Source organism: Uloborus diversus, chromosome 1, assembly GCF_026930045.1.
Source record: "Uloborus diversus isolate 005 chromosome 1, Udiv.v.3.1, whole genome shotgun sequence".
Taxonomy (NCBI): domain Eukaryota; kingdom Metazoa; phylum Arthropoda; class Arachnida; order Araneae; family Uloboridae; genus Uloborus; species Uloborus diversus.
Genome location: NC_072731.1, coordinates 166,665,104 through 166,692,020, shown reverse-complemented (window position 1 = coordinate 166,692,020; position 26,917 = coordinate 166,665,104). Strand labels below are relative to the sequence as shown.

Below are 26,917 nucleotides of genomic sequence, written 5' to 3'. Positions count from 1 at the left end.
TACATGCAATAGAGTCATTCCACGTCAAATGACCTAATTTTTCAAATCGTCCCCGCTTGACCATCTCCGATTTGGATGAAATCTTATAGAGTTGTAGAGATGCCTTTGACACTAACCTATGCAAATTTTCAGCTTCCTAGATCAAAATCCTGAGGAATAGAATCCAAATCCTGTAGATCCTCAGGATTTGGATCTAGGATCTCTGAAAAAAGTGATCCAAAATGGCGGATCAGCTTTTTGTGTCAAATTGCCATGTTCAGACTAAGTTTACAGAAAATTTTATCACGCTGGACGCAAATTCTTTTTCATGTTAAATATGATAGAAACAAAAAAATATCCTGTTCTGAAAGCAGACTGATACATCAGACAGAACAAGATAATTTTCTTCTTCTATCATATTTCATTTGCAAAGTATCTTTTTAAAAGATAAATAAAAAACAATTTCTGACTTATAACAGTTGGAAAATCATTATTAGTCGGTTTCCATGGCATTCACCATTCTTTATTTATTGTGGAACGAGAGTCTCTCGCTAACGACAAAAAGTATTTCAAGCTCATTTTTATACGCTTATCTAAAAGAACACTATCATAAAGAAAAACAATTTTTATAGAAAAAAAATATGTTCTTTCAAATGGCACTAACGAAACGAAGATGCAAGGTGACAGACTTGATCTGCTGTATAATATAATAAACATAACGATTTCAGTTTAACGTGTTTATGTCCTTCTTCATTTATGAAAATCTTCATATTTCTTATTTTACAACCATTAAGTAGTAAATGACATTACTGGCTGCCATTACCCCAGGGTAGGGGTAATACCGGTCAAAGCTGATTTTGCAATATTTTTTATTATACCAATAGGTAAGATTAATTAAGGCTCAATTGAGTCTGCAATACGTAAAATATACTGTAAAGTAATTTTACATGATTGCGTTTCAAATTTTTAAAAAAAGTAAAGTTTAATAATGATTTTCCCTTAAGTTACTGCCATACCCCAGTCTCCCCTATTCTTTGCCTAAGATGATTGGCGCTGTGACTTTTTTTTTTTTCTTTTTTCATCCTAAACAGGGTTCTTGATGTGTGCTCAGAAAAAAATGTTTTATAGTGTAAGTCGGGCTTCTTGGAGACAAAGAAATAGGCCCTGCCTTCCGACTTGTTGCCGAATCGAGTATCCAACGCTGCCCCACTACTTAAGTGTTGCAAAACAAATTGAAACAGGTGTGCATTAAATTTCAACACTGCTGACTTATTCAGAATCAACTGACCTGACCTAACTCATACCGTTAACTCGATACCAACTTTTCAAAACTCAGGAGTTCTTTTATACATTGACTGTGTTTCTAGATGGTTGAAAAATTGGAAATTACTCAAATTTTATTCTGGTGCATTGTAGCATTGTATGGGGGAATCAAGAAAATGTAATAACTGGTTAAATTAAAATTCCTATTTAAGGGCTTTATATTTCCAATATTTTAAATATATAATGAACAAAAATAATTAGTCAAATGAACTAAGTACCTTTATAACATTGACCACAGCTTAAAGTTTCCTCCAATATGGTACCAGTCCCTGTGATATGGATTAAAGAACTTTCGCTGCTTTGTCGTCTTTTCCATCTTTGTTGTTGTGCAGTTGTTTCCATTGTTTCAGAATCAAATGTTAGGTAACTATTCGATTTCCCAGAAACACCTGATCTGGAGCAAAGACTCTTAGTAGAATCGTTAGGCTGCATTTCTCCTGAATAAAAAGGCGAATCTAAAAGAATTGTCCTTGTTTATTATGCTGACATCATTTTCATTACTATGGTTTAATAATAAATTAACGTGACCGTACGGTCACGCTCGCAATAAGTATAAACTATTATTTTTTAAGTACAAGAAAACTCTTTAGATTGTTAATACTTCATACTCTGATATGTATTTTTTTTCCACTCTACGAAAAAGGCGCTGTTCGTATAGTCTGGAATGACAGAGATCTTTCGAAGATGTCAGATTTGGAACTAACAAGAGGATGTCTTGCCAAATTTAAACCAAAAATAAAATGCTGAATCGAATGCCTTGTTGGGAATAATAGCACCGCATTCAATAATCGGAGAGGATTGGGGAGTTTCCGTCGAAACTCTGTAAAACTGTCTTTCCTGCCTTCATTCGCGGTATAACAGGAGCAACACTGTAGAGAAATTTCCTTCTGCACAATTGTTATTTCTACACCATTTAACTAAATGCGCTGGAAAAGGTGTTGAATTATTTACGTTTAAATTATAATCTCCTGCAGTAAGTTTTCGAAGATTAAAAAAAAATACAAAAACTCGGTTTCCCATGCACAAAATTAGTGCAGTAGCTATTAAAAAAAAGTTTAGGCGCCATCATCCAGGACCTGAATAATTGAAAGATCTTTTCGGTTTGTTTTGTTCTGAATAACTCACGTGTTTATTGCTTTAAAGGAAAATACATATAGTGATCACATGATCTTGGTTATACGGATTACTCTCGGTTGCATAAAAAATGTTACACATTTTTAATGACACAGAACACAGTGGAAGTGACTTAAATTAGGTAAGATATGTGAACATGAACACATACCGTTGACAGAAGATAAGTGTACATATTAGGAAAGCAAAATAATAATAATAATAGTAAAGGTAATAATAATTGTTAAACAGAGAAACATCGATGGGAGCGAGTTATGAGTTATATATTGTTACAAATTCTGTAAATAGTAATTATTGTAGGAACGTAACCTGTAAATAGTTTCCCGTAATGAATATACAACCCCTTTTTCATTCGGCTAAATTATACGACCCCTATTTTCTTTCTTTTCATTGATAACGGTCTACTACTTTACAGAAGCGTGTGGAATATTTGAGAAATTTCTTTTCGGTGTATTTAAGCCGTTAGCGATGGATAAACAGTTAGTTTCGATTGATTTTTCGAACGGAGAGCATTTTTGCTCTGTTTATAGCGAGGCATCTCGCTGTGTTGTTTTCGTATTTGGAAGTAAATACGTGTGTAAACGTTGAGTTTACGGTGTTGTGTGATAATTGCTTAATTGCTGATGAATAATTTAGCAGTTGTTGAAGATCTTTCCTGTACATAGTGTAAATAAATTTCCTGTGTTTTTATCAAGAACTGTGTTTTCATTTCAAGAAAGTGGAAGTCGCACCGAATCCGTTACAATTTGGCGCCCAACGTGGGGCTTCTTCTGGACTTTCTTGGAGTAAGTGTGACTTTGGACATTTTTTCATAAAGACTGTTTGAATTTATAGACTTTGTTTTTATGGTGATTACTCGCGCAATGGATGACCAATTAAAACAACTTCTGGAAGCAATTAATGCTGTGAAAAGTGACTTGACCGAAAGTTTGGTAGCTAATCAAGAACAATTAAAAAATGAATTGGCGGCTAAACAAGACCAATTAAAAAGTGATTTGACTGCAAGTTTTACTGCAAATCAAGAACAATTAAAAAATGATATGGCGGCTAATCAAGAACAATTAAAAAGTGATCTGACTGCAAGTATGTTGGCAAATCAAGACCAGTTAAAAAGCGATTTAACGGTGCTGAAAAAGGACTTAACGTCTAACCAAGAAGAAATTAAAAACGACCTTATTTCGGTAAAGACTGTGATGGAAAATAAATTTAATGACATAGAGCATCGAGTTGATGCAATTGAAGAAAAATTTGATACCGTTGAAAGCCGATTCAATGCTGTAGAAAATAAATTTGAAGATGAAGATAGAAGATTTCATCTACTTAAAGAAGAGATCTTTAAGGACGTGGAAAGGAGATTGGCGACCGCGGAAAGCAGCTCTGTACAGTTTGGCGCTCCCACATCGGTTGCTCGACCGTCCATTAAACTTGCCACATTTGATGGGAAAACTTCGTGGCAGGTTTACAAAACTCAATTCATGATAGTGGCGGAAGCGAACGGATGGGACTCTGCTACCAAGGCCTGTCATCTTGCAGCATCCCTGAGAGGTGACGCAGCGGACATTCTCCAGACCCTTCCGCACAGCCAGCGCCTGGATTTCGCCGCCCTCACAGCTGCGTTGGAGCTTCGCTTCGGCGAGAAGTGCCGGAAAGATTTCAGCCGACTCCAGTTGAAGTCCCGTTTCCAGAAAACTGGGGAAACCCTGCAAGAGCTTGCGGCGGACATCGAGAGACTGTCTCATCTTGCTTTTTACGACTGCCCTGCGGATGTTCGAGACAACCTGGCACTCAACTACTACATCGACGGGGTTCGAGATCCGGAAATCCAGAAAGCTCTACGGATGGCGGATGTCAAAGACCTGAATTCTGCCGTTGTGTATGCGATGAGATACGAGGCCGCCCAAGAAGCAACCCGTGTGGATCGCCATCTAATCCGGACTCAGGAAGCTGATGAGTCTGATTCCAGGTCGTCCCACCTCGCTAAACTTGAGAGACAACTCGGTGACTTGACAAGACATTTGAGCAGCATAACAGCCCAAAAGAAACAAGAGCAGAAGTGCTGGAAATGCGGTAGTGAAGGACACCTGCGAAGGAGTTGTCCGGCTCGCCAAGCTACGCGAGGGAAGGAAATCACCACCACTAAAGCTCTGCAGATTTCCTCTTCTAGTAGTGGCAGTGATGGACTTTTCATTTACGCACATGTAAATGGGAACCCCTGCAGACTGATTGTTGACACTGGAGCCAATGTGACAATCATTAGGACAGATGTGGCTCGTGAATTTGGATTGAAACTGCTGTGGACATCGCCACGCGTAAGTCTCCAGACTGTGACAGGTGACAAAATTGAGATTGACGGTAAAGTGGACTTGGAAATAGTGTTTGGGAATGCCACCTACCATCATACGGCATTCGTCGCTAATATCACGGACCCCTTCATTCTCGGATTGGACTTTTTGAAGAAATATGACTTCACTCTCGACTTCAAGACTAATGAGCTGCACTCGATGAGAGAAGCTATAGCCGTTTTCCCTGCAGAGAGTGATGTAAAATCCGCTCATCAAATAATAGCTCAAACAGATTTATCGATTCCCTCAAGGTCAGAATCATTAATACCTGGCTCCCTTGAAGAAAGCAATAGTTTTCGATTTGGACTCATTGAATACCCTAACCTAAGCAATAGCCTAAAAGGAGTACTGGTAGCATCTACGCTTGTGGACCTTTCTAAGGATGTAATTCCTGTGAGAGTCGCCAACGTGAGTGAAAGGCCAAGGAATATCCGAAAAGGTGAAGTGTTGGCAACTTGTACTCCAGTAAACTGCATCATTAGAAGAATCAATTCCCCTGAGACTGTGTCTTCTGAGTCCTTGACGTCGAAGTTAATTGGGAGTGCGCCATTATCGAAAGATCAAAGAACTGCTGCGGAACAATTGGTGGACGACTTCAAGTATCTGTTTTCATCTACATCGGAGGATGTTGACCGTACGAATTTAACGCAGCATAGGATTTACACTGGAGAACACCTCCCTATTAAACAGCATCCAAGACGACTACCGTTCGCCAAGAAGGAAGAGGTTGAGACCCTCCTGAAAGAGATGAAGGAGAATGATGTAATCGAACCGTCATCCAGTCCCTGGGCCTCTCCCATCGTCTTGGTCCGAAAGAAAGATGGCTCCACCAGATTTTGTGTCGATTACCGGCGGCTGAATGAAATCACCAAGAAAGACAGTTACCCTCTTCCACGGATGGACGACACCTTGGACACTCTTTCCGGACACAAGTGGTTTTCTACTCTGGACTTGAAGAGCGGCTACTGGCAGGTTGAGATACACCCTGATGACCGAGAGAAGACAGCGTTTACAACTGGACATGGCTTATGGCAGTTTAAAGTGATGCCCTTCGGCCTCTGCAATGCACCAGCTACGTTCGAGCGTCTTATGGAGACAGTGTTAAGAGGACTTTCCTACGAATCCTGTCTGGTCTACTTAGACGATATCATCATCGTGGGACGCAGTTTCGAAGAACATCTGGCAAATCTTAGGAAGGTGCTGCAAAAGCTTAAGGAAGCCAATCTGAAGTTAAGCCCGTCCAAATGTAATTTGTTCCGCCGGGAAGTGAACTACCTTGGTCACATCATCTCTTCTGAGGGTGTACAAACCGATCCGGAAAAGGTATCCGCGGTCAAGAGTTGGAGTCGTCCCGAAAACATCCATCAGCTGCGAAGTTTCCTGGGGCTCTGCACGTACTACAGGAAGTTTGTGAAGGGTTTTTCCAACATTGCACGACCTTTGCATAAGCTGACGGAGAGCAAGCAAAAGTTTGAATGGTCCAAAGAATGCGAAGATGCATTTCTACGACTGAAGGAGGCTTTAACATCAACGCCTATCCTCGCCTATCCTCAGCCTGAAAAATCCTTCATCCTGGACACTGATGCGAGCAACGAGGGCATCGGAGCTGTTTTATCCCAAGAAATTGACGGAAATGAACATGTCATCGCTTATTGGAGCAAATGCTTATCAAAGTCGGAGCGAAATTACTGCGTCACCAGAAAGGAGTTACTGGCCATAGTGAAAGCTGTTGAACACTTCCATCATTACCTCTACGGCCGAAAATTTCTGCTTCGGACAGATCATGCCTCATTAACTTGGCTTTTGAACTTCAAAAATCCGGAAGGTCAGATAGCCAGATGGATACAGCGGCTCCAGGAATATGACATGGAGATCAAGCATCGAAAAGGGTTATCTCACGGTAATGCTGACGCTTTATCAAGGAGACCCTGTCCTGAGAACTGCCACTATTGTTCCCGAATCAAGAAACAGTATGGAACGACTAGCCCTATCGCCTATCAGGTGACAGTGACTCCAACATCATCAGAACCTGATCCATGGAGTGACGACCAAGTTCGAAAAGATCAACTTGAAGACCCCGACATAAAACCAATTTTGGAATTCATGGAAAGTGACAGTCAGCGACCTAGCTGGCAGGACGTTTCCATCTTCAGTCCTGCAACAAAAAGATACTGGGCTTTATGGAATTCGCTCCATTTACGGAACGGCGTGCTACACCGAAAATGGGAATCTGACGACGGCAAAACATCTAGGTGGCAGTTACTACTTCCCCGATCAAGGATTTCAGATGTTCTGAAAGAAATACATAGTAGTGCGACTGGAGGACATTTTGGTGTCTTGAAAACCCTCAATAAAGTTCGGGAACGCTTCTTCTGGAGCAAGGCGAAGGATGACGTGGAGAAGTGGTGCCATTCTTGTGACGCCTGTGCTGCTCGTAAAGGACCGAAGAAAAGAAGCAGAGGGAAGCTTCATCTGTACAACGTTGGAGCTCCTTTCGAACGAATTGGGATCGACATCCTGGGTCCTCTACCTAGAACTGCTGATGGGAACAAATACATTCTTGTTTCCATCGACTACTTCACCAAATGGCCGGAAGCATATCCCATTCCAGATCAAGAGGCTACCACCGTAGCAGAGACTCTAGTCCAACATTGGATCTCGAGATACGGAACACCTTTGCAGATTCATTCCGATCAAGGGAGGAATTTCATCTCTGCTGTGTTTAAGGGCCTATGTCAAATTTTCGGAATTGAGAAAACTAGGACAACACCACTACACCCACAATCGGACGGCATGGTGGAGAGATTTAACCGCACAATCCTGAATAATCTCTCACTTATGGTATCCAGAAATCAACAGGATTGGGACAAGAAGCTACCTTTGTTCCTGCTGGCCTACCGCAGTGCTGTCCACGAGACTACCGGATATGCCCCATCTCAGATGCTCTTCGGACGAGAGCTTCGGCTACCTTGTGATCTCGTCTTCGGTCGTCCTCCGGATGCGCCTGCATCGCCTGAGGAGTACATCCAGGATCTCCAGGCCCGGTTGGAAGACGTTCATAACTTCGCACGAGAGCGAATCAACATCGCGGCGGAGAAGATGAAGACCCGATACGACACAAGGTCTACTGGACATGAATTCAACGAAGGCGACAAGGTTTGGTTATGGAATCCCATCCGACGGAAAGGTCTGTCACCCAAATTGCAGTCGCATTGGGATGGACCCTACAAAGTCCTTAACCGACTGAATGACGTCGTAGTGAGGATCCAAAAATCACCTAATGCAAAGCCTAGGGTTGTACATTATGATCGGTTAGCCCCATACTATGGCCATAGTTCATGAGTATTACGTAAACAACCATGGTTGATAACATAAAAGTTGTAGATAATTTTTGCTTTTAATGTTTAGTAATATTTCTTGTTATTATTGTGTTTTCTGTATCTGTTAGTTATTAATTAATGTGTATATTTGTAAACTTGTGATAGAAGTTTGGCACCCTTTCTGGGGATTGTACTGCCCGGGACGTGCAGTCCTTAGGAAGGGGGCAATGTTACAAATTCTGTAAATAGTAATTATTGTAGGAACGTAACCTGTAAATAGTTTCCCGTAATGAATATACAACCCCTTTTTCATTCGGCTAAATTATACGACCCCTATTTTCTTTCTTTTCATTGATAACGGTCTACTACTTTACAGAAGATTGTGTAATATTTGAGAAATTTCTTTTCGGTGTATTTAAGCCGTTAGCGATATATAAACAGTTAGTTTCGATTGATTTTTCGAACTGAGAAGATTTTTGCTCTGTTTATAGCGAGGCATCTCGCTGTGTTGTTTTCGTATTTGGAAGTAAATACGTGTGTAAACGTTGAGTTTACGGTGTTGTGTGATAATTGCTTAATTGCTGATGAATAATTTAGCAGTTGTTGAAGATCTTTCCTGTACATAGTGTAAATAAATTTCCTGTGTTTTTATCAAGAACTGTGTTTTCATTTCAAGAAAGTGGAAGTCGCACCGAATCCGTTACAATATTGAGACGCTAGTTGAGGTGGTGCGTGCTCCCCCTCAAAAATTTTCTATTTTGAAGGCTTAAATGTATTTTCCAACTGTATGGTGTGGTTGGGGGGTGGGATGGCATAAGTAGGGTTCAGAGGCTGTCTCCGGAATCATTTTGACATTTAGGCTTTAAAAATAAATTTAAGCTACCTTGGGAGATTCGGGAGCTCTCCCTCCTAAAAGCATATAAATGTTATCTTTGACAACGTTAGCCGAGGAAAATGCTTTCTCTACTGAAAATTCTTTAAAATTGAAATCCTAAAATACCACTCTAGGACTTTAGGCTGTCTTCGGTCAAGTTAAGGAGAGAGGGAAGCGGGAAGCTAAATGGCTCTCCTCCGGCAGTTTCTCAAAATTTGCTACACAAAATTCATTTGTACGTTATCCTTGATGATGTTAGGATAGGATGGGGATTGCGGCTCTCCCCCGGAAATTTTTCGAGGTAAAAGGCCGAAAAATGCAGTTTTAAGCTTTCATTGATCTTGTAAGGGGATCGTATCATGATCATGACCCCCTTTTAGATTAATTAACACACTTGACTTTGCCTTCCCTCAGAAAGTGCCACCTGCGACTTACTCCTGTTTCTTGCGACCTTTTCTTTACCCTCCCACCCCCCTTTTTTTGCAGCTGGCACGTTATTTAAAAATATTACATTACATTTCTCTCTGTACTTTTGATCCAGCCCCTATTATATTACTTGGGGGGGGGGGCTTATGGGGTACATAAAAATATAATAATGATCCAGTTACCTTTTTTTTTGGGGGGGGGGGCTTACTTGGATCAGCAGCGCGGTACCGCTAGTGATCTCCGTACGCATGCCTAATGTACAAGCCCTCATGTTGGCAAATAAAAAGTAGCTGTCTTTAAAAAATGTGGAAAGGTAACATTAAAAATGAGTCTAAAATTGTAAAACTCAGTTGTCTTGTAAACGCATTAAAATGTTAAGAAATATTCGTAGTTGTCTTGGGAAATGAAAATGGGACAACCTAACGCAGATTTGCTCGTAAGAGGATGTCAAAATCAACTTCACCGGCAGCATATTTATTAACTTTATAAAGAGAATTTCTAGAAAGAAAATGTCAGAAAAGCTAAGATCTAGGAGAGTATTTCACATTACAAAAACGACCTTGTACTACATCTGTCTGTCAAAACTATTAACTGCTTTCTATTGAAGGCGAAATTGGCAGTGTGACAAATAAGAGTTTCCACATTGATAAAATTTGAAGTTCGGGGCAGGGTCGTATCCAGGGGGGGGGGGGGAGGCCACACCCCTGAAACCCGAAATGTTTTGTACCGTAAAACAGAAGAAAGTTTTTTTTTTTTTAATTATGTCAGAAAAGGAAAATATCGAAGCTTTTTTATTCTTCAAATGATACAAATGATGCTTCGCTTCAAGGTCATCCGTCTTCTTTTCGTGGTCAAGCTTTAAACATATTTTACTGTACTACGGTGGAACGCCCATAATTCTCAGAAACAGAGCGCTCACTTTCGAGGATTTTCTATTCTTAAGAGAAATTTCGTCTTTTTCCTCGCTGATCAAAAACTTATATGCTCAAATCACCAATTTGACGTGAACTAAGCAACTAGGATGAAAATTTCGTAAGATTTAAGCATGCGTTTCTGAGAATGAAATCTGCACTTAATACTTACCTAAAATCTACATTTTGTCACTATGTCACTAATTACATCTCTTTGTTTCTCGCTGCTTCAATGGACAACAACAGCATCTCGTAAATTTTCCAAATTTTTTCGCTAACTAATTAAAAAGGATCTCCTGATCCGAAACTCCAATTCTTTTTCCGCACAAAAAAATCATTAATTACTGTCCAAATACGGATTGTATGGAATTTTCAAGCGTCCAGATAAGACGAATCTATCTGAATGAGGGGGGAAAGTGAAAATCTGATGCGCGTATTCCGCTCATTTGAATGAGACTCTGCTCCTGCAAAAGCTGGCATCGCTGAAAAATAATAGATTCGTCCATTTCCGGCTGTAAAACGGACGTTTGTCTTTCCATAATATCCGTGCTCAGACAGTACTTATTAAGCATTGTAATTGTCCTAGAAGCGCCGCGAGAAGTAACGACCCCTCATTAATGACCTAACGTCATTTGTGCCAAAGTACACCACGCCCCTTTCCCATAGCAATACGTTTTTCAATGGGAGTTTAACGCTGATGCTCCTCTAAATTTCTTTATTTTGTTATGTACATTTAATATTTTGAATATATTTTCGATTTTCAAAGATTTTTGTGCAATGAAACAAGAACTGTAGAAATCCGATATCTATAATTTGCAGAAATTAAAACTTTACGAACCAGCTTTTTTTTTTTTTTTTTCCAGCTGAAATCAGAGATGTATATGAAAGCTCAGAGGTGTGATTTTTTGGTTTATTTTTTAAGTTAGCGCTTAATAAATTGGGATAATTACTATAAAAAGTTAAATTTGAAAATTTATGGCATTGATTAACTGCAAAATCTCTCTCAATATTGCTGCTAACCGAGAAAAAAATTGTAAGCAAATTAACAAAAACGAAACACGTTATTTTCATGCCAAAAAACATGTACGAAAAAAAAATAATAATAATAATTTATAGAAAAAGTACATTAGAATATCTGAGATGTTGTTTGATGCAAAATGTGATATTTCAATCAGTTCTAGTTAAATTTCTTTTTAAAATATTCAACTTCTTTAAAAAAAAAAGCTACAAATTGTGCACAAAGGATATAAGAACAAAAATAAGTGCAGTACTGTTTCATTTTTTAAATGTTTTTGTAAAAATATGCATTTTGAAAAAATAGTAAAAATTTTTGTGTTCTTACAGAGTTTATATTTCCAAGCTCAAAGAAAATTTAAAAGTTTTTTTTTTTTAATTCTAATTTACCCCTAAAAGCATTTGTTGGAAATCAATTTTTAAATAATACTTCTTGGAGAGTCACGTGACCCCCGTTTCAGCGGAAAACGAAACTACTCTATTTTTAGTTGTAAATAACTTTTAAAACATCGCTCTGAGATGAGACAAAAAATGTTTTCTATCGTTTTTAGGCCATTCTGATTGCATTAAAATTAAAAACAAAAAATTCTGTTGTCCATTGCGGCTAATGGCTCACGTACAAGTATATTGACTTATTGGTCATGCATTTATAAGTTGCCATAGTTTATTTTGCTATTTCCTGAAAAATCTCGTTCTATCAATAAGATCACTATTGAATTCAACTTTGAGTTTCTAGATTGCATGGTCCTCAATGGCAGTGATTCTCAACCGGTAGTTCAGCAGACAGACACCGGTTCGCAGAAAAATCAGAATTTCTCAAATATCCCACACAAATTTTACTTGTTATGATTAGTTTGTACTTTTCTATATTTTTTTTAGTTTTTTACTTCTGTATAATTATTACAATAATTACTTATCTTATTCTTCTTGTTTGAATATCATTTGTGACAAATCTTTAACACCAAGTAAAGTTTTATTAATATACTAGCTGCATCGCCCGATTTTGCACGGTCTACCTCGAAAATAAAAGTTATGCCAAGTGATGCGTGTTTAACAATCAGGCATAAACGAAAACAAACTAGTATGTTGCGGCTATCACGAAACTTTTTTCTATATTTTTCTTTTTTTTTTTCTGATCCCTCCCCATGCTTGACGAGGAAGCAATATTCCCAACAAAAACAAAATTACACAAGCAAAAACTTGACGACCATCCCAATGTCTGAATCATTGCAAAAGCAAAGCAAAGAGCGAAAATTGAAAGTTATTTTAAAAGCCTTGCTTGAATTAATTACAAATATTTTATTTGTTAGCAAACATAAGCTGGCAACAGTTAAAAATTTTAAATCTAATATTTCCGATCATTTCCATACAATTAAAATCACGAGAAATACGCAGACGACAATCTATTACGATTTACCTTTCTTATTGTTGCATTAATAAAGCTATTTTTATTCGCAAAAAAAAAAAAAAAAAAAAAAAATTAATTTGAATTTTGACATCTTGAATTCAAATTATGTTTTTCGCAATCACAAGTGTGTGTATGTAGGCGTGTGTGTTTGTGTGTGGGGTATGTGTGTTTGTGTGTAGGGGTATGTGTATGTGTGTGTAGGCATGTGTGTTTGTCTGTGTGCTGGCATAAGTGTGTGGGTAGTTGTGTATATGAATGTGTGTATGTGTGTGTGGGGGGTATGTGTATGTGTGTGTGGGGGGTATGTTATGTGTGTAGGCATATGTATTTGTGTCAGTGTGCAGGCATGAATTTGTGGGTAGTTGTGTGTATGTGTGTGTGCGTGCGTGTGTGTGTGTAGCTGCGTATGTATGCGCGTGTGTGTAGGACATGGATGCAACCTGGAGACGGCTTTCGCTATAGGAGCAGCATCGTGAAAAGCCGGTCGACGGTGATGGTGCGGAGGGTGGCGGTGGGAAAATAAAATGATAGCACATCAAAACAGTCAAATGAGAACAATAAGCAATCGTGATTGCTCAAAAAAAAAAAAAAAATCAACACCTCTTGCAGCGATTGGCGTCAAAATTGAACCAAAGTCTGTTTACATATGGATTCACATATATTCCAAATTTCAACCAGAGCGTAGCATTACTTCTTGAGATAGGGCACTCACAATGGAAAAAAAGAACGGGCGATTGCGCTACCCCCCTTTTTAGCTGTTGACACCAAAATAAAATCAGCTCTTATACCCACTAAGGGCTACTTGCCGATAAATTTTTCTTTCATTCCGTTCATTTTTTCTTGAGATACAGCAGTCACAATTGACGACAAAAAACGTTCTATAACTCAACCCGTTTGAGTTATTGACACCAAAATTGAATCAGCACCTGTTCCTGTTAATGGCAACATATGGACCAAATTTTGTTTGATTCGGCCAGTTACTTTTTGAGGAATAGCAAGCACGCGTAACTCAAAAAACGTCCCATTCCTCCACCCCCCTTGGAAGAATTCGCGCCAAAAACCAATGGGCACAAGTTCACATAGGGGCACATATGTGTCCCAAATTTCGTTCGATTTCATGCGGTAGTTTTTGCTGTAGAGCGGCCACAAAAAACTGGTCACACACAGACGTGACACACACGGACACACGCACATACACACACACAGACAGACATTTCCCAAAAATAGTCGAAATGAACTCAGAACACCTCAAAACGTTCGAATCCGTTAAAATTCGAAAATTTGCACGAATCCAATACTTTCTTCTATATATAAGATATAGAAGAAAGTAAAAAAAAATCTGCAAAATTTCCCGACAGATTGCGGAAAAATACCCAAAAGAGGAAAAAAAAAATATCCCCCGATTAAAGGATGTGCCTCAAAACAAAAGCCGGAATTTTGTTTGTTCATATTCTAGAAAACAAATGGCAACAGATCTCTCTTCTCAAAGATTTTACCTTAACGCAATAAATTTTAATGAAAGCTTTGTTCAACAATGACAGTGATCAATAATGGATTTCTAGTTAAAGACTTACCTACATTTTAAAGCGAGATTAGTTAAAAACAGTTATAGTTCACGTTCTAATTACCTTGGAACATTGGCACAATTTTATCTGATGCAGAAAAATCAGGGGTTTCCATGGATATTTTATTCTAATTTTTGCGAGCATTTTTTCGTCTTTATATTACAGAAAAACGCCATTTTCGAGTCCTAAAATTTAAATTTGAACGATTCGGTTCTTTTTTGGCTTTCGAAACCCCCCCTCCTCCCCCACGTTCCTTCTCGGGTGCTCAAGTACCTCGCTGCCAAATTTGGTCGAGATCCGTCGCAAAATGTGGAATTGTATAGGGAACATACACACAAAATATTCTTTGTTTTTAGCCTACTTTCCCAGTAAAAATCAGAGAAAGAAGAAAAAAGCATGAAAGAAGGCTTAATACATCTTAAAAATATCCCGAAAAACAAAAAAAAGTCAAAAATAAATAAAATAGTTAGATAAATATTGAAAAATTAAAAATTGGAAAGTAGGGTATTGAGATGGGGAAAAATGTCTGTCGGTCTGTCTGTCTGTCGGTCTGTCTGTCTGTCCCCCCCTAATAACTTTTGAATGAATAGTCCGATTCGAACAAATTTTTTTTTGTTAGAAAGATCTCGGCGAGGACAACTCATTCCCAGAATTCATTTTTTGATTTAAACAATTTTTTGTTCAGTTTTGAACAGTTCAAAAAAACTTAACATTAGCGCCTACGGGGAAATTCAAATCAAAAATAAATCTTGAACTTAGAAGCGAAGTGGCTTCAAACAAACTTTGTAGGGAAAAACTTTTGATAAAAAACATGTATCGAAAATATCTTTTTGATTTGAACAAGTTTTCGTTCAATTTTGAACAGTTCAAATCTCTTAACATTAGCGCCTAAGGGGAAACTGAAAGTCAATATAGATTCCGAACTTAAAGGCGGATTTACTTCAAACAAACTTTGTTGGAAATAGCTCTTTACTCCCGACTCCGACTCCGAGAATTTAGGGGCACCTGACACCGACTCTGACTCCTGTTCCCGACATTTAATCGGACTCCGACTCCCCGACTTCGACTCTGACTTCGTAGCTTTGGCAAACATTTATACACGTAGGACAAATGACTGACTCCGATTCTTGGATATTCGACTCCGACTCTTTTATCCCAAAATGAGATTGACTCCGACTCCGACTCCGCTGCTCTGGTTTTAACTGTGAAATGATTATTGTTGATATGATTTGTTTTTATTTTCACGCTAAAGTTTTAATTTAGGTATTTAGTTTTCGGTGAATAAACTCGAAAAATATGCGCAAACGATTTTTTTTTTTTTTTTTGACAATGAAAATTATTTCTTTAAGTTGACATTTTATTGTTTTTTTTTTTTATTTTGGTAAGTGCATTAATTCGTTTTAAAAATTATTTTTGGCAACAGGGGAAAAAGAAACGATTTTTTTTTATATGATGTATTTATTTTAATGAACTTATTATTATTATTTTTTCGTTTTGAAAGCTGTTAAAAAAATTTTTTAGTGGAAAGAAGTGTATTAGCTGCTTTGTTTAGAAGGTGCTGCTATTTTATTTGTTCGTTTTTTTTTTTTTTTTTTGAAGAAAAGTAAGGAATATTTTATTCCTAGAAATCAGCTTAAAATATTTAAAAAAAATATGTTTGAAAAAATTTGCGATTTTAAGCTATTTTTGAGAATATTGATCAGGTACTAGAAAGTAGTATGGGTATACGGGAAAGTAGGCTCGTCTAGTTCTAGACGGAACTTCTTGTATTTACAAAAAAAATTGTTTTGTTATCATTATATTTTGTGAAAAAGAAAAAAAAAAACTTCAGTCGTTCGCAAAACATTTTCAAAAGTATTTAACGATACTCGAGTTTAAGTAGTTTTTTTTTTGGGGGGGGGGGATCCAATAGAGGGAGGATTTCACTGATCCATAAAAAAATCATATGTTTTTAACAATCCACAATGCAGTTTTTTTTTCTTTTCTTTTTTTTTTTAAAGAAAGAAAAAGAAAAGAAAGAAAAAGATGGAAAAAAATTTTTTTTTCACCGGTCCGTAATTTTTTTTCAAAACCTCTTGCCGATCACGGGTCAAAAAAGGTTGAGGAACGCTGCTTAGTGGCATTCCGCATGCTTCAGGTTACTATTCTGTTTAACATGATGTCTTTGAATGGGTTATCCCATTGCAAGAAATACTTGCCACTCCTAATTAATGGCACTTCTAACTACAATTTCAATATAAATGCTTTAACTGATTTCGGAATTCTGACTTCATTATCGGAAAGGGAGACGTCGAAGTACAATTTGTGCTCAAATAGATTGTTTGAAGAGAATTTTTAAAATATAGGCCCCCAAAATACAGTTTTAGGCAATATTTTGTACCTTTAGGGAGGGGGGTCATTACCCCCCTTCCTCTGGATCCGTGCCTGCTTCTAAAGTGAGTGGGAAGTATTTTGTGCTGCTAAGAGTGGCACAGTCAATATAACTTATGTGAGCCGAGATTAGTTAATATAACTCAGAGTTATAATAGCCGAGACGAGTTTGCTAGTTAACTTTGGAAACAAGTGAGATCATTAGATAAAAACGTAGTTCTTGAAAACGTAACCTATGCGGTTGTTTGCTTTCATAAGAGTTTAACAGTGCAATTTTTATTACTTTTCGTTCAAATAAAAGGACAAATAAAACTTCGTTTACTCTTCCAATAGATTAATAAAAATACAAAGAAAATGATACAGTAAACTCTCGATTATCCGCGAGCGGATTATCCGCATGTCGGATTATCTGCAAGTCAATCAACAATCAGGAATATATATATTTGCAGCAAAAGGCAAATACCAATGGCTGTTTTTGAGAAATCACGATTGCTTATTGTTCTCACTTGACTGTTTTGATGTCCTATGATTTTATTTTCCCCCCGCCTCCCTCTGAAGCACCACCATCGACCGGCCGCCTCATGATGCTACTGCTCTAGGGAGCAGCGTCTCCAGGTTGCGTCACTTTCCTACACACACACGCATACATACACGCACCTACACACACATACATGCACCTACACACACATACACGCACCTACACACACATACACGCACCTACACACACACACCTACACACATACGCACACACACATACAAGCACACTAACAAACACATACACACACCTACACACATACACGCACACTAACAAACACATACACACACATACACGCACACTAACAAACACATACACACACATACACACACATACACGCACACTAACAAACACATACACACACACCTATACATACATACAACTACCCACACAAACACACAACTACCCACACACAAACACACATGCCTACAAACACATACACATGCCTTCCACAAACAAACAAACATACCCCCCCCCCACACACACACAAACACGCACGCCTACATAGACACACTCGTGATTGCGAAAAACATAATTTAAAATCAAGAAGTCAAAGTTCAATTTTTTTTTTTTTGTCGAAAAATTGAAAATTTAAACTTAATTATTATTAATTTATCTATTTATTGTGCTTTCTTCATTGTACATACACTTGTTCTTTATTGATATCAAGTTGTGTTGTGCAAAAATACAAAACATTTTTACTGTATTGTATAAATTTTCACTGTTTGAAAAAAGTATTATGTATGAATATAGAGCTACGTTTTTGAGAAAGAACAATTTTTACCTTATTTGTCCCTCGCGGATAATCGTTTACACAATTTTTAATGTTCATAAAAGCGAATAAAATCTAATGAAATACCTTTATTTTGGATTCCTACTTGAATCTTCTTTCGATTTCTTTCAAGATTTACAGATCAAAGATTGTCTGGAAAATATTGGATGCACTCATTCTACTTCAGTTATCAAGTGCAGAAATCCTTGTCACTCATCAAAGACAATGAAACTTGAATCACCTTGTAATGTAATGACGACCTCCTGTCATTAAAGTTTGTTAGAACACCTGTTTGCATATCCCATTTCCTTCAGTTGTCGCGTTTCTTACAACATCTTAACTCGAAAAAATTGTAAAAATTCGGTTGTCTTTAACGACAAAAAAAAAAAAAAAAAAAAACAATAATAATAATTTGAATTTTGACATCTGGAATTCAAATTATGTTTTTCGCAATCACGAGTATGTGTGTGTGTATGTAGGCGTGTGTGTTTGTGTCTGTGTGCAGGCATGAGTGTGTGTATGTGTATTTGTGTGTGTATGTGTATTTGTGTGTGTAGGTGTGTGTATGTAGGAATGTGTGTATGTACGAATGTGTGTATGTAGTTGTGTGTGTATGTATGTATGTATGCGTGTGTGTGTAGGATATGGACGCAACCTGGAGACGGTTTTCGCTAGAGGAGCAACATCGTGAGGCCGGTCGACGGTGGTGCTGCAGAGGGAGGGGGGGGGGGGAATAAAATCATAGGAATTCAAAACAGTCAAATGAGAACAATAAGCAATGTGATTGCTCAAAAAAATGTTTTCTACTGCTTTGCTCTATAATCAGGGCTGCGGTGTCGGAGTCGGGGCTGATTATGGGGTAAAGGAGTTAGAGTCAGGAGTCGAAGGTTTAAAGTTCCAAGACTCGGAGTCGATCATTTTCCTTCAAATTCCGAAACTTTGCCATTGTTTGCGAAGTCGGACTGATTTTGGGGTGAAAGAGTTGGAGTCGGAGTCGAAGGATCTAAAATTTTCGGGGCCAGAATCGGTGATTTTCTCCCCGACTCCGCAGCCCTGTCCATAACTACAAGTGCTCATAAACGGATCCACGAAACGTTCGTAAACATTTTTTTTTTTAACGAAGTCAAAAATTTAAAAACTTTAATTTATATTTCAGTCAAAAGGACAGTTTTAAAGAGAATGTTTTGAGAAATAATAATTTTCATATATATATATATATATATATATATATATATATATATATATATATATATATATATATATATATATATATATATATATATATATATATATACTTCCTCGGCTCTAGTATAGTGTTGCTCTCACTAACGATAGGAAGTTCTCTTATTTCTGAGCGTTTTTCTGAAGTCAAGAACAACATCAGAAAGTTGATGGACAACAATTATGTCATAAGCAAAGAGAACAGGTTTTTGTTGAAAAGGATTGAAATACGTCCTACATTCCAGTTTTCAGCTTGTAACATTATTTATTTCTCCAGAAGTTTTGTTTTAACGGCTCTTGGATTACTAATTACTTATGGCCTCTTACTCATAAATTTAGAGAAACTGTGAGGTCATTAAATAAAAATATACCTCTCAATTGGCTTAGGTTGCAATTTCAAATACAGTTTTCACAACTTGAATAATTTTCTGTGAACAAAAGATCTTTCTTATGGAAAGATAAAAGTTATTAGCAGTGGCATCACTACGGGAGATGGGGGGTGGAGGGGGCGATCCGTCCCGGGGAATCACCCGTCAGGGGTTTGTCACCCCGAAAGTGGAATTGCAAGTTTTTGAAAAATTAAGTACTTCAATTCAGAAAAAATTCCCCAATGGTTAAATTATATTAACTTTATCAAACGCAGTTGCATCAATACGAGGAGGAGGGGGGGGGGGGTGCTTGCGCAGGCACACATCCCCTGGAGGGGGCTGGTACCAACTTGAAGTTAAGAGTTAAGAAAAAATGTAGATATTTCATACTAAATTTTTTTCCTAACATTTTAAATTACAACATCAAACAGAGTAGTATCGCCACGTGGGGAGGAGGGGGGAGGCATTTGCACTGACTGACATCCTTCTGGGGGTTGAAACTGCATTTAAGAGTTTCTGAAAAATATAAATCTTGAAATCCTGACACATTTTAAACTATATTTAATCTATCAAACGTAGTAGCATCATTACCGGGCGGGGGGGGGGGGCGCTTGTGTCGAGTGGCTTGCCCCTTTTTTGGGCAAGTTATGTAAAAAGCGTTCATAGTTTTTATTTGTCTTTTGTCCATTAACCATAAAATTTCACTCTAACACACAAATGTAATTGTTTCTAAAAATTGTAAGAATTTCTTGTTTTCATGTTTACATAGAACATTAAAACTTTTTTTTACGGATGTATGGGCAGGGGCTGGAGGAGGGGGGGTTACACTATAAATTACCGCACCGGGTGTCAGCCATGCTAGGTACGCCACTGCTATTAGTCAACATGAAAACGAAAAAAACTCCTTATTTCGAACTGTTAAGCATTATATATTTTAATTAATTCCAACTGCAAGATGCTCCAGGCTCGCATGAATACTGATTGAATGATAACACTAGAGTAATTTATTTCTAGAACGTTCTAAACTAATCAAGTATTCTCCACAAAATATTCTCGCACAGGAAAAGCCTTTGGAAGTGACAAAGGAGGAGAGGACGAAAGCAACGAGGATACCAACATCTTGATGATATAAGTTCACTTTTTATAAGTTTAAAAAAAAAAACATATTAAGTGAACTTCATTGGAGGAAAAAGAAACTATAGAATAGTATATTAAATTATCTACATGGAAATATTATAGGAAATTTAAAATAAATACTCTTCACTACCAGTAATTTCTAAAAAATATTATAATCACTCTTTAAGACATATGTCTAGTCATGATAAAATTAAAAAGTTTACATTAAAATAGTTTTGAATTAAATTTTAAAACAGTAAAATAATTTCTGCAAGAATAACAAGTAACAGTATAGAGTAATGTAATTATATTAACGTAAATATAGACATATGTATTTATTTAAAATAAATTGAAACCTTTTGACATTCATTAATAGAGTTCAACTTTAATCAAGAACTAATGTTTTAATGAATGAAAATACAGCATTTTAACTATCCTCACCCTCGTTTATATATAAAGGCCTTACATCCTCATATATAAAAAAGCGAATTCACCGATCGAGTAACGCTGACGTCATCAACAATGAAAACTGGATCAGGTAATTTAACTGTTTTTCTGGCAACAGTGGGGATTTGGCAGATGGAGTGCACAGACTAATAATAAGGTCTACTATGTTTTTATTATTTTTTAATGAAATATATGAACCGTCACGTACGGGACAAAGTGACTACTTTTTCGTAGAATGGCACAATGCATAATTTTTGTCAATGGTTCATTGAATTAAATTATTGTTTCTCAACAAATGAGACATGTTTCCTTTAGATTGGAGCCTTCGCTCTCAAATTATTTTAACTCTATTTATTTTAACATCGATATATTAATAGAGCAAAAAATATTAACTAATTCATGAGCAAGTTACAAGAGGTTGATCTTGGCTGTCCAGCACGTGACGCATGCAAACAATTTAAACTTTAAGTAACAAAACTGTTTAATAAATAAATAACTGTGTAAGGAGGATCCTTGTACCAAATGTAAGGATTAAAAAAATTGCATACCCCTGTTTAATTGAAATATTAAGAGATATGACAAAATGTTAATAGAATTTAAGCGTCTTTTTGTTCCGCGCGTGTCAATGGAATCGTCCTAAACAATTTACCGTATTTACCTGCATATAATACGCAGATTATCTATTTGAAAAAAAAGTAAAACTAATGAGGAGCGGATTATAAGCTGCTGCGGATCACTTGTACTTTTTTCCCCCCTCAACACCAACGCATTGAACCTCAATATTTACTAGGGGTGTGACGTCGATGTCGATGTTTTAAGAACATCGATATTTTAGGCTCGATATGTTGATGGTTTTGTATTTTAAATGAAAATTATGATAAAATTTCTCACGGAGAAGCGACATCGACTGAAAAACATCAATGTTTCAAAACATCAATCTTCAAAATGGGGGTGGGGGGAGGGGCAACGACATCTATAAATTATCCAAAAACATTGAACTCTCGGAAACATCGGCATCAATGTCATACCCCGCATACTATATACAAAAGGAATTAATGTCTGACAAAAGAAGTACTGAAGCCTTATAGTTTCTCAACTGCAGATCTCATTTTCAAACGTATTTAGTCTGAACTTCAGTCAAATATGTAAAAATTCGCCTAAATTTGAAAAGTACAGGAACTGAGCTCCTGTGAGCTACCACGCAAAATATAGTCTATCATCTAGAACTAAAAATAGCGTCATTTCTGCGATAAAGCTGGGTGAGGTGTCATTTTTTTAAAATTTTTATTTATTTTATTTTTACAGTAATTGTCAAAAAAGGCATCAAAGCCGTCATTTTTTTTTAAAGTTTCAGCTTTTTGTCAATTTGAGTAATTTTTACCCGAAAAAAATCCAAATGATAGTTAGTCAGCTATTATTTATATACTGGAGGCTCCTCCCCAGCTCGCTTCGCTCACCAGCCCCCGTTCGCCACCTGCGGTAGCTCAATACCGCCTGCAGCGGGTGGCAATTGATGATTTTATTGTTTTTTTTATCCCTGGATGTAGGCCTCTTATATCTGGTCCCTTAAGATTTGGAGGGGTGAGACAGGACGAAATGGCTTCCCCTGGATGTCTTGCATCCAAGGGTACTAATATTTACCTGGTAGACATTACCAGTTTGCAGAAAATAGGGTTTTATAGAAACACAGACAGACGCGCACAAAACTTAATAGTCTAGATACATAAATGTTCACTTTATTTTTAACACAAAAATGGTCTATAGTAATTCTAAAGAAGATAAAAATTGTTAGAATGTCTCAATATTAAAGAAAGAAAAATGTCTTGCGCGATTTTTTTCCGTAAAAAGTATTAATCTACAGTTCTTTTGTAGTCATTTTTTTACTTTCAAAATTCGCAACATTTCTTTTGTCGATAAAACCTTAATAAAGTTAGAAGAAATTTAATGAAGTTCAAATTTACCTTTTGATACCGATGCTCATAAATTTTATTCACGCTAATATTGCTAAAAAAAGATACATTTATTATTTACTTGAAACTGTATTTACACATATTATACTATGTTATATAATATTATTACCATGTTTTAGAGGGTTTTACTTTTGCAATAAGAGCCTCTAGTATCTAATGAAGAAATAATAAAAGTTTATGCAACTATAGATAACTAAACACACGCACGGACAGTTAACTTCTATCTGAAAAAAAAAATCTATCTGGTTGCTTTTTTTAAATGAAAAAGAGGAAAAAGTTCTGAGAAATTTTTTTAAAATAAATTACTTTTAAATGAAAAAAAAAAAAATAATAAACGCCTTCAAAAAAACATCTACGAACTAAAAAGCAAAAAATATCTAATTACACTTACATACTATTTCCTATCCAAACCTAGAAATGAAATTTATTTTACAATTCCTGTACAAAAATCGGCTAAACACCCAATTATAAAATAAACGCTGATTTTAATTACTATGCGATGAATAATTTTAAATACCTAACTAATTATATACGATCTCTTAATTTTTAATAATCTTTTGAAGTCGGGGCCTCCTACAAACTATTACCTAATGTAACTGACAACCCACCGAATCCTGAATTGAACACTAATTTAACTAATCGCGAAATTAGTTTTTAAAACTAAGTCTACTCAGTTACGTTAGGTGATAGTTTATAGGAGGCCACGACTTCAAAAGGTTATTAAAAATTAAGAGATCGTATATAATTAGTTAGGTATTTTAAATTATTCATCGCACATCGCATAAAATCAGCGTTTATTTCATAATTGGGTGTTAGTTTAGAAGGTTTTTGTACTGGAATTGTAAAATGAATTTCATTTCTAGGTTTGGGTAGGAAATAGTATGTAAGTGTAATCAGTTATTTTTTGCTTTTTAGTTCGTAGATGTTTTTTGAAGGCGTTTTTTTTATTTAAAAGTAATTTATTTTTTGCTTTTTATTTGGAATTTATATGAAAACTTGTTTTTTTAACCAAAACCTTTCTCTAAAGAACAAATAGGGTCAATTAAAGAATTGGAACCTAAGTTAGACCACCCCCTATCCAATAAACAAAAATTTCATAAAAACAGGTTCACTAAGGGAGACTATATACAAAGTTAACAAAGTACAAATCTCTTTAAATGTGAGTATGATATTTGAAGAGTACCCTAAATTTCATCAAACCCGGACTTGATTACCATTAGACTGCCGGGGAAGTATACCGTTTAAAGCTGCTAATTAGTACAACCCTAATTTCAAATTAAACTGGCGGCATCTTGAAATAGTAATTCACTTCTGCCAAACGTCCTGTGACGCACTTTTTTTTTTAAATTCCAATGCTTTTTTTTAAAAAAAGTTATGAAAAAACATGTTACTGAAAGCATTGTCCATAGCTAGCCACTAATTTTCCTCATATTTCTGGCAGCATTTGAATTCCACATTGGAAAAACGAGGCCATTCAAGAGTCAGCTCAATTATTGGTATCTTCAAAAGAATAGAAGTGCTGCTCTGCCAGGTCAGTGGTAGTCGGAAGGGGCAATGTCTAGTGAATACAGCGGGTGAGGTAGAACTTCCCACTTTAGTGTTTCCGAGTAAGTTGTTATCGGTATTGCAACACATAGCTCAGCATTATCAAGCTGAAAATGACCTTGTTGGGTCTCTGCTTATATAATGATTGTTTTTCCTTTAATGCTTGGCTTAATTGCTTCAATTTTAGTCTGTTACAATCATTCATGGATGGTTTCATTTGGTTTGAGCAGCTCAAACCGTTTCGGTGTACCAGAGCGTTCATATCCTTCAAGAGTAAAGTAATTTTTTAAAACATCTAAACCAGCAATTCTCAAATGGTCCACAGAAAAATTTGACCCGTTAAGATTTTTGCTCGTCTACGTTTAAAAAATTTCGTTATTGAAAAAGAAAAAAGAACATGATTGGGATAAAGTTCTATACATCATCATTTATGTGAATTTTTGGATTAACTTTAGTAATTTTCTATGATTTTTCAACAATGTTAATTGTTTTTGTATAATTATCACAAGAATATCTTCTTCTCATCATTTAAATATTTTTTGTAACTTCTTTAACACCAAGGAAAGTTTAATTCATACACTTATTAAATCAATTAATATCGTTATTATTTTGTTAAAAAAGAAAAAAAAGCTTCAGCCATTTGTAAAACTTTAATGGTCCTCAAATGTAAGAGTTTTTTTCTATTTTTTTTTTCTTTTTTGCAAAACAAAAAGATGGTCAGTGGTTAAAACAGGCTCAGAAAAGCTGGTCTAAACCAATCTCTACAAGTCATTCAGACAAAGCATGATTGGCATGTCTCCACAAGAATGGGGTTGTTTCCATCAGTCAAAAGGACTACTTTTAGGCACTAAAGTGGATAGAATGAGCAAAAAAAAAAAAAAAAAGAGTTAATTAAATCTTTTATTTTCAAAACGTTTAATTTTTAATTAATTTTTTTTAAATGTCCAACTTTTAAAACAAGGCCTGGTCTTTATAACATCACAAGTGATGAACTTTGTCCCTTACTCCACTGCCGCGCTGACTGCTGATGATTGCTGTGAACCGCATTTCCAGCTTATGATAATTTAGAAGCAAATTAAATATTGCGCTCTGCGCTGATGGCATAAATGAATGGCATTTCATCTCTTGTAATGTCATGTGCAGATGCACTAAAAACTAAAATTAAATCTGTGCACTAATTAAAATATTTTTTTAACATATTAAACTTTGCCAAATTATTTTTTAAATGGTCAGATCTTATGTTTTTAAAAATGCTCTCTCAGAAAAAAATACTTTTAAAATTTCAGAAACAAACCCATTCTGTCAGCTTCAACAGCAGATTTTCCTTTTTACTTCCTTTTACAAAAAAGGAAGTATTGTATTCGCGAAAAAATTTTCACTCAAAAATCGCCCTTAATTTCCATTTTGCTCACCCCCAAATGAATGTTGAGTTTTTTTTTCGATTCGACCACATGCGGAAAAGTGCCTAAGAATGTATAGACACGCGAAATATCCATTTTGACCATCACCGAGGTAATTACAACGACTTTTCTCGTGACGTCTGTATGTATGTGCGTATGTGTGTATGTGCGTATGTATCTCGCATAACTCAAAAATGGTATGTCCTAGAAAGTTGAAATTTGGTACATAGACTCGTAGTGGGGTCTAGTTGTGCACCTCCCCTTTTGGTTGCTTTCGGATGTTCCTAAGGGGGTCTTTTGCACCTTTTTGGGGGGAAATCATTGTTAATTTCGATGTAAACTCAAGTGGCGTTATAATTTGTCGGACACTTGGCGATATATCGCCAGTCTTTTGGTCGCCAAGTTTTATCGCCAACTTGGCGACAAATTTGGCGGAGTTTTTTTTTTTTTGGTTTCAATTTGGCCATTGTTGGTGATATTTAGAGAATAAATATTGAATCACATTAAAATAGCGAATAATGGGGAAATGACATTAAATTGGAGTAAAAGGAAGTCATGTGATGCACACATCAGCTCGTTTTAATGAAACAATGTAGCAAAATTCCCTGCAAATCCTCTTTTTTTTTTGGCACAAAACATATTTAAGTTTTGAAAATAAAGATATCTGCACTTCTGTGAAATAATATACACTAAATTTCAAGCTTGCTTTATAGGACTTGTATTGATGTGTCACTATCATTGACTAGCTCAATTAGTTCCAGTAATGCTATCTGTTGGAAAACAGCAAGAACTTATTCAACTACCCAAAAGATTGTGTATAGTTAGATCAGCTATAATATTATTATTACTGTACTACAACAAAGAGACAGTAGGCTAAAAA

The 26,917-nt window shown here is 36.4% G+C and overlaps 1 protein-coding gene across 5 annotated transcripts in view; it reads right to left on the bottom strand.

The window, feature by feature from the left end:
• LOC129233378 (H(+)/Cl(-) exchange transporter 5-like) overlaps positions 1-18,179 on the bottom strand; it is a 112,692-nt gene extending 94,513 nt beyond the window's left edge. For 3 of the 5 annotated variants that reach the window (XM_054867417.1, XM_054867426.1, XM_054867441.1), the window contains exons 1-2: positions 18,058-18,179; positions 1,521-1,757 (exon numbers count right to left, since the gene is read on the bottom strand). In XM_054867417.1, the coding sequence (XP_054723392.1) occupies positions 1,521-1,734 (214 nt within the window). In that variant the 5' untranslated portion in view covers positions 1,735-1,757; positions 18,058-18,179. The remainder of the gene's footprint in view (positions 1-1,520; positions 1,758-18,057) is intronic. The other 2 variants (XM_054867423.1, XM_054867434.1) reach the window with 2 other exon arrangements.
• Between the last annotated feature and the right edge of the window lie 8,738 nt (positions 18,180-26,917).